General features: G+C 40.1%; 6 protein-coding genes and 2 pseudogenes across 7 annotated transcripts; 4 read left to right on the plus strand and 4 right to left on the minus strand.

Moving 5' to 3' along the window:
• Positions 1 to 1196: 1196 nt before the first annotated feature.
• Positions 1197 to 2197, minus strand: LOC120012752 (uncharacterized N-acetyltransferase YoaA-like). Its single transcript, XM_038864222.1, has one exon. The coding sequence runs from the start codon at positions 1909 to 1911 to the stop codon at positions 1345 to 1347; it is 567 nt and encodes a 188-aa protein (XP_038720150.1). The 5' UTR covers positions 1912 to 2197; the 3' UTR covers positions 1197 to 1344.
• Positions 2198 to 2445: 248 nt separating this feature from the next.
• Positions 2446 to 3841, minus strand: LOC120012754 (annotated as a pseudogene).
• Positions 3842 to 5275: 1434 nt separating this feature from the next.
• On the plus strand, positions 5276 to 5973 carry LOC120012753 (uncharacterized N-acetyltransferase p20-like). Its single transcript, XM_038864223.1, has one exon. The coding sequence runs from the start codon at positions 5350 to 5352 to the stop codon at positions 5872 to 5874; it is 525 nt and encodes a 174-aa protein (XP_038720151.1). The 5' UTR covers positions 5276 to 5349; the 3' UTR covers positions 5875 to 5973.
• Positions 5974 to 6750: 777 nt separating this feature from the next.
• LOC120012750 (protein CDC73 homolog) lies at positions 6751 to 10066 on the plus strand. Of its 2 annotated transcripts, none has more exons than XM_038864221.1 (4): positions 6751 to 7963; positions 8165 to 8247; positions 8405 to 8527; positions 9817 to 10066. In XM_038864221.1, the coding sequence occupies exons 1-3, from the start codon at positions 6904 to 6906 to the stop codon at positions 8495 to 8497; spliced, it is 1236 nt and encodes a 411-aa protein (XP_038720149.1). In that variant the 5' UTR covers positions 6751 to 6903; the 3' UTR covers positions 8498 to 8527; positions 9817 to 10066. The 2 variants fall into 2 exon arrangements, with proteins under 2 accessions (XP_038720149.1, XP_038720148.1); XM_038864220.1 differs by having other exon boundaries at positions 6752 to 7963; positions 8405 to 8523.
• A 189-nt stretch (positions 10067 to 10255) lies between these two features.
• On the minus strand, positions 10256 to 11510 carry LOC120012755 (non-specific lipid transfer protein GPI-anchored 19-like). The gene is made up of 3 exons (XM_038864225.1): positions 10841 to 11510; positions 10671 to 10715; positions 10256 to 10557 (listed from the first exon to the last, which is right to left on the minus strand). Exons 1-3 carry the CDS (start codon positions 11157 to 11159, stop codon positions 10430 to 10432), a joined length of 492 nt encoding a protein of 163 aa, XP_038720153.1. The 5' UTR covers positions 11160 to 11510; the 3' UTR covers positions 10256 to 10429.
• A 1618-nt stretch (positions 11511 to 13128) lies between these two features.
• LOC120011818 (non-specific lipid transfer protein GPI-anchored 19-like) lies at positions 13129 to 13998 on the minus strand. Its single transcript, XM_038862941.1, has 2 exons — positions 13495 to 13998; positions 13129 to 13274 (listed from the first exon to the last, which is right to left on the minus strand). The coding sequence occupies exons 1-2, from the start codon at positions 13811 to 13813 to the stop codon at positions 13162 to 13164; spliced, it is 432 nt and encodes a 143-aa protein (XP_038718869.1). The 5' UTR covers positions 13814 to 13998; the 3' UTR covers positions 13129 to 13161.
• Positions 13645 to 16554, plus strand: LOC120011817 (annotated as a pseudogene).
• Positions 16555 to 17425: 871 nt separating this feature from the next.
• LOC120013311 (non-specific lipid transfer protein GPI-anchored 25-like) lies at positions 17426 to 18432 on the plus strand. The gene is made up of 3 exons (XM_038865076.1): positions 17426 to 17575; positions 17792 to 17851; positions 17999 to 18432. Exons 1-3 carry the CDS (start codon positions 17461 to 17463, stop codon positions 18094 to 18096), a joined length of 273 nt encoding a protein of 90 aa, XP_038721004.1. The 5' UTR covers positions 17426 to 17460; the 3' UTR covers positions 18097 to 18432.
• The last annotated feature ends 3 nt before the right edge of the window (positions 18433 to 18435 follow it).

Here is an 18435-nt window from a genome sequence, read left to right on the forward strand (position 1 = left end):
TTTGTTTATGCACACATCGTCTGATCTCATTTGTTCGCAACACTCGAATTCCACTGCAAACACCATGAAATTTCCATCCGATAGTGTCCACAATTAGGTCCGTCTTGGTGACGTGTTAGCTAGTCGGACTAATATCATGAAGTGTTTCCTTGGGTCTGTTGAGAGGTGACATGTCCAGGAGAAAAGTGAGCTTTATAGGGAATTTGGAAAATTTCTTTGACGCTCAAGTCAATTCGGGATATTATTAATTGTGAGTGCGCAGAGCTCTTTCCCAATACTAGCAATCAAGAGTGCAACTTTTAAAATGTTTACCTTGCGTTGAAGGAAGGACCCATTTTATATGGATTTAAGAGGTCTAATTTTAGTACGTGTAGATTTCTTTCTTCATGATTTTAGACGGATTTTAATGAGGGCAAATCTCATCATAATTAATTTCTTATTTGACTCGGTCTCTTTCAATACTCTCGGGTCCTTACATAGGAGAAAATGTGAGCTATAGGGGGCCTCAAGTTTTTTCTTGGGGGAACCTCTATAACCCTCAAGTCAGATCTTGATGCTATTAGTTGGGAGCGTGCGGTGCTCGGAGCTCTGTCTCTCAAGATTAACAATTAAGAGTGTAGGGTTCAGAATCGTTTAACTGGTGATGACGATACCCTTTTATATGGGTTTAAGAGGTCTAATTTTGGTAGGAACCCATAACGATTCTTCTTTAGGAGTTGGGGACGGTTTCCTTCAAGACTCTCGAGTCCCCTTTGTGTTTGGTCACCTGACGTTTCCGAGATGATGCAGCTCAATTTAGTACCAAGATGTGTTCTCTGCTATTCCACACAACTTGAGAGTCATTTATTCGGCTCATCACATCGGATTTGCCTTCATCAGCGGCTTGGTGGAAACTTGTCTGGTACCTTCGTCAACAACTCGACGTCTTCATGTCACGTGTCATCTTTCTAGTGGAGGGTGATTTTGATATGATCACTATCTATTACAATCCCTGATTCATATATAATATATAACCAGGCAGACACAGAAGTACTTCGTACCAAATAGTAACTTCACTTTAACAAATACTAATCTTATGTGTGAAGTTCGAAACTTCAATAATGAAGCTCTCTGACATCGAATGATTTCATGGTTTCTATAGCACCTTGTCATGAGTCATGAGTCATGAGCCAAACAAAAAAACAAAAAAACTTATGGGAGTAGGACCGTCAAAAGAACATGATAAATATTATGGGCCTCAAATCATTATAGCCCATCAAGGCCCAATTTCTGATGCCCATTGTCATGTATAGCCCATCAAGAACAATGGTTTTTTTTTTCTTTTCACAACAAGATTATTATCATTTAATTAACCTGATCAGTTGCCAAGAGACTGTAGATAATCACATCTCTGATTTTACCTGTACAATACCCATATTTCCTCAACAAACCTTCCTTTGCAAACCCAACCTTCTCAAGCACCCTCTGAGACCCCTTGTTCTCTACATCCACAAAAGCCTGAAGCCTCACCAAGCCAGGCATTTCGTGGAACACCTTCGACACAGCCGTCTTCAATACCATTGTCGCTATCCCCTGCCCCCAATACTCCGTCGCCAACGCATAGCCAACTTGTGCTCTACACTCATCTTCCTCACCATATTCCGGCTTGATCGAGATGCATCCGATTGAACGGTCGTCTACACATATGGATCGATGCCATGGGTGAGGGATCGCGACTTTTTCAAGGTATGCCAGTGCTTCTTCTTGACTAGTCATGGTGTTCAATCTCACGTCGCGAGTCACTCTGTCATCACTAACCCATTTTAAAAAGTCATCGACGTCGGAGAGCTTGAATGGACGAAGAGTTACTCTGGATGAGTCCATCAAAACTGGCCAAAAAAACTGATGCATCTCTAGGCTATGCACACCCATTTATACTGTAAAAGATTTCACGAACTTACCTAAAATTAGGTCGGTTTAGACGACGTGTTAGGCAAGGCCAGAGTCAAGAATTTTTGTGAGAGTGGACAAAATCAAATAGGGTCTTGGGGCATCACACACGGAATTATTTTTTTTGTCATTTATTAATTACGTATTCTAAAAGCACGGAAAATAACATAAAATCATATAAAAGATAGAGGAGAAAGGTAAGGCTGAGCTGGGTTAGTGGACTGGATTGGTTCAAACATATTAATGTGGACAAATATTAGAGTTGAGGGTGAGCAAAAATGAGCTACAAATCTAAAACTATGATCCAAATTTTTTTTAGGGTCTTCGCCCTTGATGTTAGGTAGTCGGATTAATGTCATGAAGTGTAAACTGATGCATCTCTAGCTATGCACACCCAATTAATGTGTATTTAGCATGAAAAATTTAATGGTATATATTTTTTTTGTTCGAAATAAAAATTAAATTCATCGCTATCGAAAATCGAATGTTTTGAATTTTTATCTGATGGTTTGAAAGCTCCATGCCTTTTTCATACTGAATTTAAAAATTTACCGTTAAATCAGTCATACTAAATACTATACATTTATGAATTGTACAAAAATTTCCAACTATTTGGTGGCACCACTGGCACTGGTCCTCCCCCGATCACAAAAGAACATGATAAACATTATGGGCTTCGAATCATGGGCCTCATGATCATCCGATCATGATACTTTGACTCATTTACAAGGCCCAATTTCTGATGCCCATTGTCATGGAGAGCCCAATAGGTATAGCCCATCAACAACAGTTTTTACACAACAAATTTAATATCAATAATTATCATTTAAATAACCTGATCAGTTGCTAAGAGACTGTAGACAATCATGCCTCTGATTTCACCTTTACAATACCCATATTTCCTCAACCTTCCTTCCTTTGCAAACCCAACCTTCTCAAGCACCCGCTGAGACCCCCTTGTTCTCTACCACCACTAAAGCCTGAAGCCTCACCAAGCCAGGCATTTCGTCGAACACCTTTGACACAGCCATCTTCAATGCCAGTGTCGCTATCCCCTGCCCCCAATATTCTGTCGCCAATGCATACCCAACATGCGCTCTACACTTATCTTCCTCACCAGATTCCGGCTTGATCGAGATGTATCCGATTGAACGATCGTCTACACAAATGGACCGACGCCAGGGGTGAGGGATCGCGACTTTTTCAAGGTATGCCAGTGCTTCTTCTTGGCTGGTGATGGTGTTCCTTCTCAAGTAGCGAGTCACTCTGTCATCGCTAGCCCATTTCAGGAAGTCATCGACGTCGGAGAGCTTGAATGGACGAAGAGTTACTCTGGATGAGTCCATCAAAACAGCCAAAAACTGATGAATTTCAGGCTATGCACTGTTGGAATTATACTACTGATATAGTTTATCAAAATACTTATGTTAAATTAAAAATCAATCTTATTATCTTGAAACTTGATATGGACACGTGACATACATATTAAATTGTAATTAAACAATCTTGCATAAACAAAAAATTATAAACCGTTTTACAATTTAATTGCACGCACAAACTAAAAATTATATTCTGATTATAAACATACAAATGATTAGTGTATTTAAATCATACACGTGTGACTAACTTTAGTTTAATAGATGATTTCAAAAGCATACACAACTTTGAAATACAATTGAATACATGCACGATCAACAAGACAAATTAAGGTTTCGTGTTTCAATTTTATAGTTAACATAAACAATGCCACTTTAATAACAAATTGGATCAAACAGTCATGTCATACAATGAATCAAACCAAGTATATAACACAAGAAAGCCTAACCAGTTGATGAAACGAGATCGGATGATTTGATAAGAATAGAAAAAGAAGAACGAGCGAGGTACGGTATGATTTGTTGTCCCACATCGAAAGATGTGGGACTTAAAGTCTTATTTATAAGGCTACAAAGTCCACCCTAACACATAACAAGGCCTTTTCCTAGGTTTGGGTTGGTTGGGCCTAGCCCACCTGCTCGGGCCTAAGGAAAAACAAAGCCGTGCGGGCCCGATGTATCCACGGGAACCGGACAACCCAAAGCGGCAATATTGTTGGTGTGTATAGGGGTGTGGATTTACAACATGATTGAATCTCCTTAAAGTGAATTTGCTCCTGCCTTCGGACAATCACTTCCCAAGATACAACGCTCCACAGCCACAAGAAGCGACACTTCAATACTGGTGGCACAATCGAACCAATATAAGAACATACTCTCAAACTCAGAATTTTGGACAATCACTTCCCAAGATACAACGCTCCACAGCCACAAGAAGCGACACTTCAATATTGGTGGCACAATCGAACCAATATAAGAACATACTCTCAAACTCAGAATTTTGGACAATCACTTCCCAATATACAACGCTCCACAGCCACAAGAAGCGACACTTCAATACTGGTGGCACAATCGAACCAATATAAGAACATACTCTCAAACTCAGAATTTTGGACAATCAATACTGGTGGCACAATCGAACCAATATAAGAACATACTCTCAAACTCAGAATTTTGGACAATCACTTCCCAAGATACAACGCTCCACAGCCACAAGAAGCGACACTTCAATATTGGTGGCACAATCGAACCAATATAAGAACATACTCTCAAACTCAGAATTTTGGACAATCACTTCCCAATATACAACGCTCCACAGCCACAAGAAGCGACACTTCAATACTGGTGGCACAATCGAACCAATATAAGAACATACTCTCAAACTCAGAATTTTGGACAATCAATACTGGTGGCACAATCGAACCAATATAAGAACATACTCTCAAACTCAGAATTTTGGACAATCACTTCCCAAGATACAACGCTCCACAGCCACAAGAAGCGACACTTCAATACTGATGGCACAATCGAACCAATATAAGAACATACTCTCAAACTCAGAATTTTGGAACAAAAACTTGGACTCAATAACACAGGAATTATGAATGAAGACTGTAAGTAAGAGAGAGTTTACGCAGGTATATTAAAAAATCTGCCTTTTCATCTGGGAAGGGGGCTCCATTTATAATCATAGAGCCCAAGTGGTTGTTCCACATAATCTGGTTAGTGGAGGATTATGTGGATTTGCTTGCCAACTACTTTGATCCAAGAAAATCTGCTCGTGGACCAATTTTTAAGGACTTGCAACAGCATTCCCTTGGACCCATTCAAACAAGACCAAGTCCAACATGCACACCCAATTATAAATGATTTCACGAACTTTCCTAGTTGTTTTCATTGAATTGTTCAACCATGGCGGCTCTTGCTACAGAACTTCCTTGCTCCCAACTCCAAGTAATACCACATTTGACTCGTGTATTCCAAAGTTGACTTAACAACTTCAACATATATACTAATCTTTTGTTTTAAGTTCGAAACTTCAACAATGGAGGATATGAATATCTCAGATCTCTCTCTTCGACCTTTGGAGCTCTCTGACATCGATGACTTCATGGTCTGGGCTACTGATGACAAGGTGGCTCATTTCTGTACTTGGGAACCATTCACAAGCAAAGAAGATGCCATAAAATACATCACAAAATCAATTCTACCACATCCATGGTTCAGGGCAATCTGTCTTGGCACACGACCAATTGGGTATGTTTTCGTGACACCGAATTCGGGTTCTGATGAATGCAGAGCTGAAATTGGGTATGGTTTGGCATCCAAGTATTGGGGCAAAGGGATTGCAACAAAAGCAGTGAAAATGGTGGCCAAGACTATATTCAGTGAGTGGCCACATTTGGAAAGAGTTGAAGCTCTGGTTGATGTACAAAACGTTGGATCGCAAAAGGTGCTGGAGAAGGCTGGATTCACAAGGGAAGGTGTCTTGAGGAAGTATTTTGTAATGAAAGGAAGAGCTTGGGATATGGTCATGTTTAGTCTTCTCTCCACAGATCCTCAAATGTAGGATTCAAGATCATGATTGTTGTATTTGTTCTGTCAATTATGTCCACAACTTTGTAATTTTTCTTTAATAAAAAAGTTGGACTAATTCCAGATTCATGAATTATTTAACAAAATGTTTGATAGTAACAAAATAATCTCCACTGAGATCTTGACACATGGCACATAAAACTAGGATTCGGTCACCTATCAAGGTAAAACTGAGAACGCCAATCGTGGAGAACACATTCGAAGAGTCACCATGATACACAATAGCTAAGGAAAGAGCATCTCGGCCATATCGAGATGCCCTCTCGGTATAATACTGAGCATGGATACTCAGTAACCTAGAGTGGTGAAAAACCATAGAGAAATTAAGAGTGGAGAGGAGATCGACTCCACTTACAAAATAAATCATGATATGATCCACCTTCATGTAAATATTCGCATAAGATTGTAGAGATAGATCTATTATACCAAACTGCATATCATCTAAATCATAAAAAATGGACCCCACTATAGGTAGTTAAACGAATCCATGACTTTACACTCTTGTACGTTACTTACTATTTGAGCGAAAGAGCTTTGAAGATCAAGCATTCTCAATTGATAGTTTATTAGCTTGAGCATCGAAGGGGTCCACTGTGATTTAAACATCGGAGAAGTACTTGAGCTCATCCTCAGACCCCTTAGTTTATGTGTTCTCGTGTGCAAGCCATCCTCATCAACACCTCCAGCATGATATGTCATTCAAGACCGAAGACAGTTTTTAACATCAGTTGTTTTTAATTTTTTTTTTTATCCTCATTTCTCTTGTAATGAAACAAAAATTATGCAATTATTTCTTGAAAGATCATCTGAATCTGGATGTAAAATTGGTTATTAGAGGGTTGAACTTTATTGGAAACAAGAAAAACAAGAAAAGGGGAAAAAAATACAAAAGGAAAACAGAGACTGGTGTCATCAGCTATCGTATTCGTATGTCACCCCCGAAGAAGGTACGTCAAAGCTCAGCCTTCGATCACCTTTTTCTCAAAACCCTACTGTGAATCCTATGGACCCTCTTTCGGCACTCCGGGAGTACACAATCTGCGGCGAGCTCGACAAGATTGTGCGCGTCAACGACGAGTTCCGCTTCGGGAACGAATACACCTTCCCTTGCTCCGTCGAGACTGCTTATCGTTCCAAGCAGGGCAACCTCTACACTCTCGAGACCCTCGTCTTTTACATCAAGGACCCTCATCTCAAACATGTCGACTACATCCAGAACGCCCGTGCGAATCGCGTCCCCACTGTCACCCTCCCCGATCGGAAACCCCTACTCGACTACCTTACCGGAAAGGTGTCTTCCTCCGACGCTATTGAGTTCCCGCTTCCTCAAAACCCTATCCCCATCATCAATAATAGTGAGTATCGTGCCGATGAGCGCGTATTTGTTGAATCTAAAGATAAATCGTTTCTTGATGCTGGTATGGTGGATGTTGCGGCGATGGAGGTTGATGGAACGCTCGAAAATTTGGACTTTATGTCGATGATTAGGGGAATTGAGAGACCGTTGAAAGATAGGGAGAGTTTACTGGAGTGCAAGCACAGGGATTTCTATAGTGTACTTGTTACGGCCACGAAGCGAGAGGAAGAGAGGCAACGAATTGAGTCGCAGCAGAGGAAGGACGGTTTGGTGGCGAAGAATCGGTTGATGGGGGCGGATGAGAGGGGCTTAGGGTTTTCGGATGAGATGGGTTACGATTCGGGGCCTAAGTCAAAGATGTTGAAGGTGGGAAAAATGGGTGAGGGGGTGCCTATAATTCTGGTTCCCAGTGCGTTCCAGACGCTGATTACCATTTACAATGTGAAAGAGTTCTTGGAAGATGGGGTTTATGTGCCCACGGATGTGAAGGTGAAGCAGATGAAGGGGGCAAGGCCAGATTGCATCACTGTGCAGAAGAAGTTTAGTAGGGATAGAGAGAAGGTGATGCAAGCCTACGAGGTCAGGGATAAGCCATCTGCTCTGAAACCGGACGACTGGGACAGGGTGGTGGCTGTTTTTGTGTTGGGGAAAGAGTGGCAATTCAAGGAGTGGCCTTTCAAGGATCATGTCGAGATTTTCAATAAAAGTAAGGCTTTCTTCATGTTTTGTAGGGTACTTGGGTTTCTATTAAACTTGGATTAGAGCTTATGTTTGGTTGGTTGTTACCATTCATGCATTTTCTTATGCGTAATCATTTAACCTATTTTTGTCTTTGTGGAAATTTGAAGATAAACTGCTATTCATGTTGAATTAGGCTAACTGCATATACATGTTGAATTGTATGCAGTTATTGGTTTTTTCATGCGGTTTGAAGATGATAGCGTGGAGTCAGCTAAGACCGTGAAGCAGTGGAACGTAAAAATAATTTCCGTGAGTTCCTACTGCCTCTTAATCTTCTCTGATATTTTAACCTTAGTTTAATGATTTTGAATGCAAAATTGCTATTTCTCGATGCTCATCTCATCCGCTCTAGCTTCGTTTTTTCATTGTTTGGTATTCAATGCAAAAGTGCATTTTTCATGTGCAGATAAGCAAAAATAAGAGACACCAGGACAGGGCGGCAGCACTGGAGGTTTGGGACAGACTAGAAGAATTTGTCCGGTCACGGTCACATTCTTGAGAGGGGCAGGGATTTCAAGAGCCTATGTATGTATGTTTCAGTCTTTCAGATATTGTCAATTCCAATTTCCATATAAGATGTAGTTTCAAATTTGTTACGGTTGTTGGGAATTTTATTGGTTTATCCGAAATGGTAAAGTCGTTACTAATTAACTGTTGTCGTTTTTGCATTGTAATATTTTCTCTCTTTATTTGCTTGAAGTTTCAACTAATGCATTTTTGCGCTGTGCAGGATATTTATTTTAATTTTCCATTATTGAAATGCTCTCCTTCAGTGTGTATGCAAGCGCTCGTGGTTGTGGTTGCATTTTTTTCCCCTTTTAATTATTTTCTCAAAACTGGATTCTGGATCCTAGTCCGCATGAACGTCTATCATACCTTCTCTCTGCGGCTAAGCCAAAATTATGTTTTGTCGATTTATTGGTCTGTAAACTTCTTGATATGCATATATGGTAATTATTTTCCCAAAACTGGATTCTGGATCATAGTTAGTATGAGCATCTATCATAGCTTCTCTCTGGCTTTTTAAGCGGCTAAGCCTAAATTAGGTTTTGTGGATTTATTGGCCTGTATCTTGATATGCATACATGTATTCCTGTCTTAGCATAAAGACGTGAACTTGACTAGCTATGTATGAAGGCACAACTAGGATCAGACCCATTGCCGTTCTTCCTTGTGTCATTGTCTTTTCTTCGGTGGAAAATGTTAAATTCTGAATCTAATATGAAGCATAATGAGAGAGCAATTCAAGAAAACTGAGGTTGGTGTCTGGTTCCGACACTTTAATTGTTCGCATTCCTCATGCAGCTGTACTGGCTTGTGACTTTTCGCTGCATGTTGAATACACTTATAGAACAGTAGTGAGTCATTATACGATTTTGTGATTTTATGTAATCTATATTAGAGATACAGGAGATATGTATATATTATTAATATAGGTAATTTCAACATCTTGTGGTGCTATTTTGGGTTTTTCCATATTTTATCAATCGGTGGTCATTGGATTTTTTTTTGAATTGAACAGTTCCACTCATTGTCTCCACCTTGTCTTCTCCTCATTCTCTGTTCATGATAACCTAGCTTTTCTAATGATTAGATCTGCTAATTAATGCTTAGTTTCCTTAGGCTTATTATAGGATCTTTCTTATCAGGGGCTGTTTTGACTTGACATAGATTGGTGTCAATACTGTGGGAAGGACCGTCTGTTGGAGCTGTTTCTGAGATTTATGTTTTTTTTGCTGCAAACTTTCCTGTTCGTTGCTTTGGATTGGTGTATTGTGATGTCTGCTGATCAAACTCCTTTTAATCTTCTGCATTCAGGAAAACTGAGGCTTATCCTAGTGGAGATCAAGTAAGATTGTGGGGGAACCGGGGAAGTCATCGTTGTACATGCATTTTCTGAATCCAACATAGGTTGCCATCGAGTTCACATGTAATGAAATTTATCACAAACCAAGTAAAAGGATTTAGTGACCTGTGGAGAGCAGATTCTTGCAGTATCTACTTACATTATGATTAAAGCTTTTTCTTATTTATTCTCATGGTGCTTTGATCTAAGCTTTCTAAAAAATTTAGGAAATAAGGAAAAGTTTAGGACAATTTTCTGTTGGGCGAAACTAAGCACATACAATTTTGCTGTGAGAATTTACATCACACTAATTTGTATTTTTTGATTTGGAATTGTTATCATCAGTAGTACTACTGCTGCTGCTGAATTTAGTATTAGTGCTATTAGACCTTCACCTGTAAAAGCTCTCAGTTGGTATGGAAAACAGAATAATTCTTTTTATTGAGAAAGAGAAGAGAACGGTGGTTTCTTCAATGATACAAAACTAGATCCCTAACCGATAGCAAACTCGCTAATAATAACAAAATGTAAAAAGGGATGTCCTATTATGTGTAGTGGTGAGAGGTATGCTGTCACATTTGAAAATCAGTAGTCTGTGAAGACTGAACCATATGATGCTAAGAGGAGGAAGAAGAGGAGAGAGATTGATAGGTTGATGGAGCTTCCAGCTGATGAGCCATCTTGTGTTGCTGGGACGGTCTTAGATCCGGTATCTGCATCAACATAAGGAACAATATGATCGGCTTTGTTCATGGTCAACAACCAGAGATTGGTATAAGAAGCAATTATCTAGTTCTAATTGCTGAATTCATCAGCCAATTTTTACCTGAAGGGGTACCTGGAGTGCTTTGTGTTCCCGCAGGAGAAACAGCTGTCAAGATACACAGGTAGCTCAAGTAAGTTGAAGATCAGTATAATTAATTATGATGCTTTCTTTATTTTTACCATCATCTCTCGTAATTTCGTTGTATTTTTCATAGATTAACATGTTCTTACCATCGCATTGGCTAATCGGTGGAGTCTGAACATTGCAAGCTGCAGGCAAGGCCAGGGCCTGAGTTTGGTTGACATTGATCCCAAGCGACGATCCACCACCTTTAAGGACTTCACACAAGCACTGCGGCGAAGAGCTGACGACATTACTGAGCTGTGCACAGCATTGTGATGATGGAGTTGAAGAGTTCCCTGTTATGTAATTAAGGCACGGCGACATGCTGATCAACACATTAGTACAACTGGACGACTGAGCCACAGCCCCTGCCCACATCATGGTAACCACAACCAGGATCAGTGCCATTCTTGCTTGTGCTGCCATGATTGCTGCTGGAAATGATCTTTGAATGCTGAATTTCGTATGAAGAAATGTTGAGAGATCGATTTGATTGTTGTGTGGGGAGAGCAGGGACTGTTTATATAATTAGAAGAATGAATGAAGAAATTGGTTATGCAGGTGACCTACTTTTACTGATTAACGGTTTGTCTAATGAACAAGCTTAAAGACAGGAGAGTTGTTTACTGTTAAGTCGGTAATGCTGGTGACCAACTTGTAGTGTCTGCAGGTTGGTTCAGTTTGGAATAACAGGGTTTTAGAAATTTGATCTTAGAAGAAAGCATAACGTGTCTCTGACTCCTTAACTTTCCTAAGACTGGCCTTTTACCTTTTCCCTTTAAAGAATCTGAGAATTGAAGGAGAATACATGGTTTGGTCATACAAGAGTGTTCGTGAAGTCGATTACGTCTCTTTGGGATTAAATCATATGGATTCGGGAGATCTTGAGTTCGATTCACACTAAGGACAATATTCTTGTGGTCACGTAGACACTTTTGGAGCATGAATTGTCATTTAGGTTCATACTTGTTGTCAGGTGAAAAACTTATGGGAGCACGAGGCATCATTTAGGTTCATATCGAATGTTCAAAATGTAAATTTATATAGTATCGTTCTTGGTTACCAAAAAAAAAGTCAACTTGACCAAGCCTTCCAAACCCAACAAAACTGTGCCCTCAGCCCTCTAATGTGCTTTCACCCTTTCAGCATAGGAGTGATTTTACATCCTAAGTTCCTAACACACAGTTCTAAGCCCACTTATAGGTTGTGGCCCATTTTGATTGGGTCTTTCATGGGCTAACACTTTGTAAGCCCACAGACGGAACTAAGCTTGTAATCCCCGATTAGTCACCAATTTGGGGTTTGTTGATTGCAGCTGTGCGGCTATGGAGATCACTAGATCAGTGAGTCCCCATCCTGCATGATTTGAGAAATTCCCCTATTGTTTGCTTCAGTCACTGCTAATCGAGCTGCCAGAGACTCTCCAATAGACGAGTCTTGCCATGTTCCAGCTCAAGTGCGCAACTCTATCTTGTCGGTGAGTCTGACATGCATTCCAGTGTTCATTCGCAGTCCTATCAATTTGACTCTTTGACTGATGTCGGTCTGTTTCTTGTGAGCGAAATCAGATCAGGTTAGGGCATTCAATTGGAAAAAGATGGCCTTCCTCGTCTGAGAATTCGAAACAAAGTGAGGGATTGAATTGATGAGGATCTTGCCCCAACTGTTAGAGGATGAGCTGTAAATGCTGCAATGTTGATCGTTCATGGTGACTGCCTCCCAATTTGATATTACTGGTACGTAATAATGACAGAATATCTCTATGAAGCAAACTATAGATTAATGGAAATTGTTGATTGTCTTGATTTATAGAAACTATACATGGGATGATCAATGTAATGTTCACCAATATGTGCTGATTATATTTTGCTTAGAGACAGACAGTGCTAATTATGTTCATAAATTAACATTATAGAGAAGAGAGGTTTCATTTTGCTGCAATTCACCGAGCAAACGAGAAGCCAAAAAGCTTTTTGTTATAGTAATATGACGATTGACAAGTCTTACTATATCGATCAATCGTCTATAGAAACATCAACCAGAAAGTATATGTATCACTGGAATTAAGCATTCCATACAAACTTATATAGAGAGTCATCAAACTTAAACAAGCAACACACAAACACAATCTTAAATAGGTATAAATAAGACAAGCTTAGAAACACTTCAGACATAACTCAGAAGCTGCTGAATGAAGCAAGTGAAGCCACAAACAGGAACCCAACGACAAGCTGAAGAGGCATTTTTATGATGTTCCCACCAGAAGTTCCGGTTATCGTCTTGGACCCTACATAGCCAATTAGCCATACATAAATAGGACAGAATATGTTCATATTCATACATTCTATATGTTAAAAAGCTAAGAAAATTGCAACAAATAGGTTATGTTGTAAGAATGAAATGGAAGCTTGTAGCTGTACATTCCATATTAACATGTACCTCCTGTTGTATCTGAGCCACTTGGCTCCGTAGAGTCACCTGGTGACCCTTCTGGAGAACCCACTGGAGAACCAAAAGGAGATGATGCAGGTCCATTAGCAGCTGTCCATGAATTGAAGCATCAAATTCTAAATTGTATCTATAATTTTTTTTAAGCGACAAATTGTGGATGAGGCTCCTGCCACCTCTACTAGGTTTTGGGAAGGAGATAGATATTTGCAATCTTATCCTGACAGTATAAAAGAACCTGTGACGCCTATGTTTGTTCTCGAATTATAAGCACAAAGATACCGCTATAAATGATATATGTATTTGGTCTTACCATCACATTTGCTAACAGGTGGTGTCTGGACGTTGCAAGCACCGGGAAGCGCCAAAGCAAGGGTCTCGTTTAGAGTAACTCCAAGTGATTGACCACCACCATTTAGTATCATACAAAGGCACTGTGGTTGTGACTGAACCACACTAGCAAGTTGAGAGCAGCATGAAGCAGTTGGGGTTGGGGAGCTTCCTGTCACAAAATTTAGGCATGGTGCCATCCCAATGAGCACACTGGTGCAGCTCGACTGAGCCATGGCCCCTGCCCAGAGCATGGTCACAAGTCCCAAGGTTAGGCCAATTTTGATCAATTTTGATGCCATGGATAGTGTGACAATTACTCCTTGAATATATTAGTAATATCCGGTGAAGATGTACTCAAGTTGTTTTCACCTGAGAGCTTTTGGTATACTGGGCATTGGAGTTTATATAGACTTGTTGAATGATCAATCGTTTTGGTAATTTCCAATTTAAGTAGCGTTTGGTGATCAAGAAAGGCCAACGTGAGGTAAGCCTTTACAATTATACTAAACCTGCCTAGTAACGTGGCATTTTAAGGCATTACTTACCAAGTCTCATGCATCATTTCTACAATTTTCAATCTAGATACTGTAATTGCAATGCTCATGTTCATATTGCCCTTAAATATAGAAAGCTGACTTTGTGTGCAAGTTAGCTTTGGAGTAATAGGTGGCCTTAAGGAATGCAATTAGTTCACCTAAACCCCTAAGTAATTATCAATAATTAATTTGGCAGCCATCCTTGACTGCCAAAAAATTAGGAAAAAGGAAGAAGATGGGGGCAAATGCAAGAATTTGTTATCTTCAACCATTAAAGTGAGGCGCATAATTGCGGCTAATGACCTCAATAAACTAAGGCAGACCCTGAACAATTTGCTGGCTGTGATGAGTGGGATTGTGGCCAACTTGATAGACATCTACAGCCGTGAAAAATAAGAAGAAAAAAAATTGGAAGAAGATTGGGGTAGGCGATGTGATATCAATAGTTTTTTCATTTTTGTGCATAATTGGGGCTACTGACGTCAAGAACTAGAACTAGGAAAGACTGAATAATTTTCTGGGCAGGACTTGGCTAGATTTTGATGTTGTACATGCTGTCCTCTCATAACATTTGAGTTCAACCTGGGTTGGGTGGGGTCTCTATGGGTTCCACTACCTATGTTACAGGATTGGATGGAAATGACATTGCTATAATCTGACATTCATGGAATGTGAGAATGTTGTTGGGAAGCATATGTGAAGATGATCTAAATAGACGTAGTGTTGGATGTTTATTAGTTTAATAGATTGTAAACATGAACGTTCAAAGATATTTTTAGAACTAATTATCCAGTATCCAGGAGCTAATTTTCAAATACAGAAAAAAAGTTAGCTTCTAAAGTTATTTCCAGATGCAGTTTTAGCCTTTAGGGAAACAAGTAAATGTCTCAAACTCTGTCCAAGATAGATAATGATAATTTGGTGTGGGTAGCTTGGATTACATAGTATATAATATCCGAAAAAGCCCATTTAAGAAATAAATGTAGAAAGAAAAGCCCATTTGAGAAGAAGTACAAAAATGGACCAATATGTATTTGGTTTTTCATTGACAGAAGAGAACATCTGACTTGTGAGAAGTTGCACAAAAATGCACCAATGTATGTTTGGTTTTTATTAACATGAGAAAATCTGACTTGTATAGGTGGCCAATCATCCTTTCTACAGTATTGAGATGCCCAATCAGCAGCGGACACTGATGAAGCATCAAATGAAGTCAAAACAGGACCCACAAAATATCACACTTGTTCAACACAGGTTCCCTGTTTCATTAAAGTTCGTTAAGTTAGTTGAGCTTCAACACCAACTACAAAATCAACATCTCCACTTCTCCCATCAAAACCTCTCCATCTGTAAATTCCCTCCCCCTTCTCCTTCCTACAACACCAATCCTCAAAAGCCAATCATCTGTTCTTTCTTTCACCAACAAAATTCAAGCTCTTCAATGTCATCTCACAAGCAAAATTCCAATGGAGTCATTGGCGCCTTCTCCGCGCCTGGTTTCGATTCTGACCGTGGCTTTGGTGGCCTTGATGATGCCAGTTTACGGCCAAATCAATACACCATGCTTGCCTTCTGTGCTGTCTGCCTTGACTCCTTGCATGAATTTTATTACAAACAGCACTGCTAATGGTACATCACCAACTTTGGATTGTTGCAGTGCACTTGGGTCCCTCACAAGTGGTGGCATGGACTGCTTGAGTGCTTTTGCCTCATTGTTACTGGAAGTGTTCCTTTCCAGATTCCAATCCACATAACCTTGGCTCTCTCTTCCTCACGCTTGTAACATGCCCGGAGATCCTGTCCAATGCAAAGGTAACACTCAAAAGCATTTATATACTAGTTATGTTTGTTTACAATGTTAATCAAAGTGTTACACAGAATTTCTCTTTCATTTGCAGCCTCTGGTGCACCAATTCCAGCTCAAGGTCCAATCGCGCTAGGCCCAAATCTCTCCCCTAGAGCTTCTACATCTCTTAGTCCAACAGGTAGTGTGATTTAGACCTTAGTAGTACAATAGACTGTTTTTTACCGCTTTAGAGCCCTGATACAGAAAATTGTTTTTTTAAGAGCAGCTTCTGCTGTTCCTAAACCAACTTCATCAACTTTACCACCAGAATCGGACACAACCCCATTCCTCACACCGCCATCCCGGACAACCGATACTGGAACCCCAACCACAACTACTGGTAACAGGTAGCAGCCCGGCTCTAAGCCCAACATCAGCTGCTTTTCCCTCTCCCAGCACTTCACTGGCTTTTCTGCTACTTGCGTTTGGATTTGCAATTTTCAAGTAGTTTGAGATTGTTTGATTAGGACATATATGGGGACTGACATGGATTCTACATTGCTGTTTACGTAGTCCATAGGTTTGTTGAATTATTCGTTTAGGGTTTTGCTATATCTTCCGGGAATGTCACATTGAGTGATTATTCGTGTAAGATAAACCACTTACTATGAATTATTTGTTACATTTGAGTGTAAGAAAAATGTTCATTATGCCTTCACATTCCATGACTCCTTGAGTAATGTTCATTTAGGAATGCTTTCTTCGTAGATAGCTTCAACTTAAATGGGACAATAAGGGCAATTTTGGAATGGCAAGGATCGGTTAAGGAATGCAAATCAGACTGCAAGAGAAGGTAACAGTGCATATTTCTTCCCATAAAAGCCGGTTGTTCAATTCACCGAGGAGCACAGAGAAGATTTGATTTTGGTAAACATGGTTTCCTCAAGATTTTATTTTGTACACATCCACTATGTAATCAATTACATTAACGATCAGCTTGCCATCATCATCATCAAATTGGGCAAATTCTACCCGGGTGATCAAATTATAACAAATTAAATTTGGAAAATTTTAGGTAATTAAATTGGTACAATTTGACTTTCAATGACGAAATTGTAACACCTGTAATCTTTTAGTGAACACAAATTCTATTAACCCCCTTCTATCTATCATTCTCTTAAACTTAAACAGACCGTTTACTTTTAATGACAGTAGATCACGTCCATATTGAAGGGCAAAAAGGTAAGTTTAAGGACTCAAGTCTGCTTCCCGCCATTGTCATCCCCACCTGTTACTAGAACCGCCTAACAAACCCAGAACCGACCAAAGAGAATCTCTCTCTCTCTACGCCGTGAGTATGGCTTCTGCTATCGCGATTTATCTACTTCTTGCCTCCACCGTCGCTCTCTTGTACGTCAACACCGCAGCACAATCATCGGCACCACCACCGCCAGGGCAAGAAGGTTGCAGCAACGAATTCATCTCGTTCTCGCCGTGCCTGCCTTACGTATCTGCACCGCCGAACAACTTTGCATCCACTGCCCCATCCAAGTGCTGTGACGCATTTGTCTCTTCCACCGACGCCGGCGCCGAGAACTGTCTCTGATACCTTCTCAAGCAGCCTATGGTCCTAGGGTTTCCATTGAACGAATCTAGAGTGCTCTCCCTCCCTTTGGTCCGTTCGCTGAGGAACGCGAGTTTGGCGACCACCGAGTCTCTCGATTCACTTTGCTCATCAGGTTGGATTTCGCTTTCTCGAATAATTCTTGAATCTTCAATCGCTTCTTGCTTCAATCTTGGTTTATGTGGGAGTATCAACATCTTAATTCAGACGAATCTGGAATATACGTAAATATACGCAATTGGAATGATTAAATTAGGTTAATTATGCTGATTTGTGATTAATCACAATTAATCAAAATTTCTAATGCAATTGTGCCTACTCTGTACTCCAGCTGCTCTGCCTCCCCTCGGTAACAGAACTGACACGAATTTCTCCAATCCTTCTAATCCTGGTAAGCCAAAAAACTGTGTTTAGGGTTTCTGGTTCACTGTGAATCATACATTCTCTTCAGATTAGCTTTTCAATAATATTGCAGTCAAGAAGTTTTATGTCAGATAGATGGTCAGGAGCTCTTAGCTTTTAATCACTATTTTTGTAGGCTCTGGAAATGGTACATCTTCTACAGACTTGCCATCAGAACCTCATTTGCCACCAGAAACAGTCATAAGCTCACCAGCATTACCACACTCCATTTGAGAACCCGCCATGGATTCATCTGATATAGGATGGATACACAACAGCAATGCTTGCTTGCCGCCTGGAGTAGTGGGGTTTCTTATTATAATGCTACTCATGCGGGATTTTCCAGCAATTCTCACTTGATCATGCTGTTGACAACAAACTGACATTACTTGTACTGGGTCTGTAAAGAAAACTTGCCAACACCCAGTCTGTAATTTCTGAGCTCACACCTTATCTGGGTATGCTCAGGATTGATACCTACTTCTGCAATAACAACTGTTGTATCCTACCACAAACTGTTGAAGTTTGCCCGGGCGGTTAATGGGGACGGACGGTAAATGCCAACGGACTGTA

The sequence above is a fragment of the Tripterygium wilfordii genome, chromosome 13 (genome assembly GCF_013401445.1).
Source record: "Tripterygium wilfordii isolate XIE 37 chromosome 13, ASM1340144v1, whole genome shotgun sequence".
Classification (NCBI taxonomy): Eukaryota; Viridiplantae; Streptophyta; class Magnoliopsida; order Celastrales; family Celastraceae; genus Tripterygium; species Tripterygium wilfordii.

Excerpts from the sequence above, each read along its gene's own strand:
- LOC120012752 (XM_038864222.1), bottom strand. The coding sequence starts at position 1,911 with ATGGGTGTGCATAGCCTAGAGATGCATCAGTTTTTTTGGCCAGTTTTG.
- LOC120012753 (XM_038864223.1), top strand. The coding sequence starts at position 5,350 with ATGGAGGATATGAATATCTCAGATCTCTCTCTTCGACCTTTGGAGCTC.
- LOC120012750 (XM_038864221.1), top strand. The coding sequence starts at position 6,904 with ATGGACCCTCTTTCGGCACTCCGGGAGTACACAATCTGCGGCGAGCTC. Across the intron at positions 7,964-8,164 it reads TGTCGAGATTTTCAATAAAA|TTATTGGTTTTTTCATGCGG; the intron begins GTAAGGCTTTCT and ends AATTGTATGCAG. Across the intron at positions 8,248-8,404 it reads GGAACGTAAAAATAATTTCC|ATAAGCAAAAATAAGAGACA; the intron begins GTGAGTTCCTAC and ends TTTCATGTGCAG.
- LOC120012755 (XM_038864225.1), bottom strand. The coding sequence starts at position 11,159 with ATGGCAGCACAAGCAAGAATGGCACTGATCCTGGTTGTGGTTACCATG. Across the intron at positions 10,716-10,840 it reads ACCGATTAGCCAATGCGATG|CTGTTTCTCCTGCGGGAACA; the intron begins GTAAGAACATGT and ends GTATCTTGACAG. Across the intron at positions 10,558-10,670 it reads CACTCCAGGTACCCCTTCAG|ATACCGGATCTAAGACCGTC; the intron begins GTAAAAATTGGC and ends ATGTTGATGCAG.
- LOC120011818 (XM_038862941.1), bottom strand. The coding sequence starts at position 13,813 with ATGGCATCAAAATTGATCAAAATTGGCCTAACCTTGGGACTTGTGACC. Across the intron at positions 13,275-13,494 it reads ACCTGTTAGCAAATGTGATG|CTGCTAATGGACCTGCATCA; the intron begins GTAAGACCAAAT and ends ATTCATGGACAG.
- LOC120013311 (XM_038865076.1), top strand. The coding sequence starts at position 17,461 with ATGGTCCTAGGGTTTCCATTGAACGAATCTAGAGTGCTCTCCCTCCCT. Across the intron at positions 17,576-17,791 it reads CGATTCACTTTGCTCATCAG|CTGCTCTGCCTCCCCTCGGT; the intron begins GTTGGATTTCGC and ends TCTGTACTCCAG. Across the intron at positions 17,852-17,998 it reads CTCCAATCCTTCTAATCCTG|GCTCTGGAAATGGTACATCT; the intron begins GTAAGCCAAAAA and ends CTATTTTTGTAG.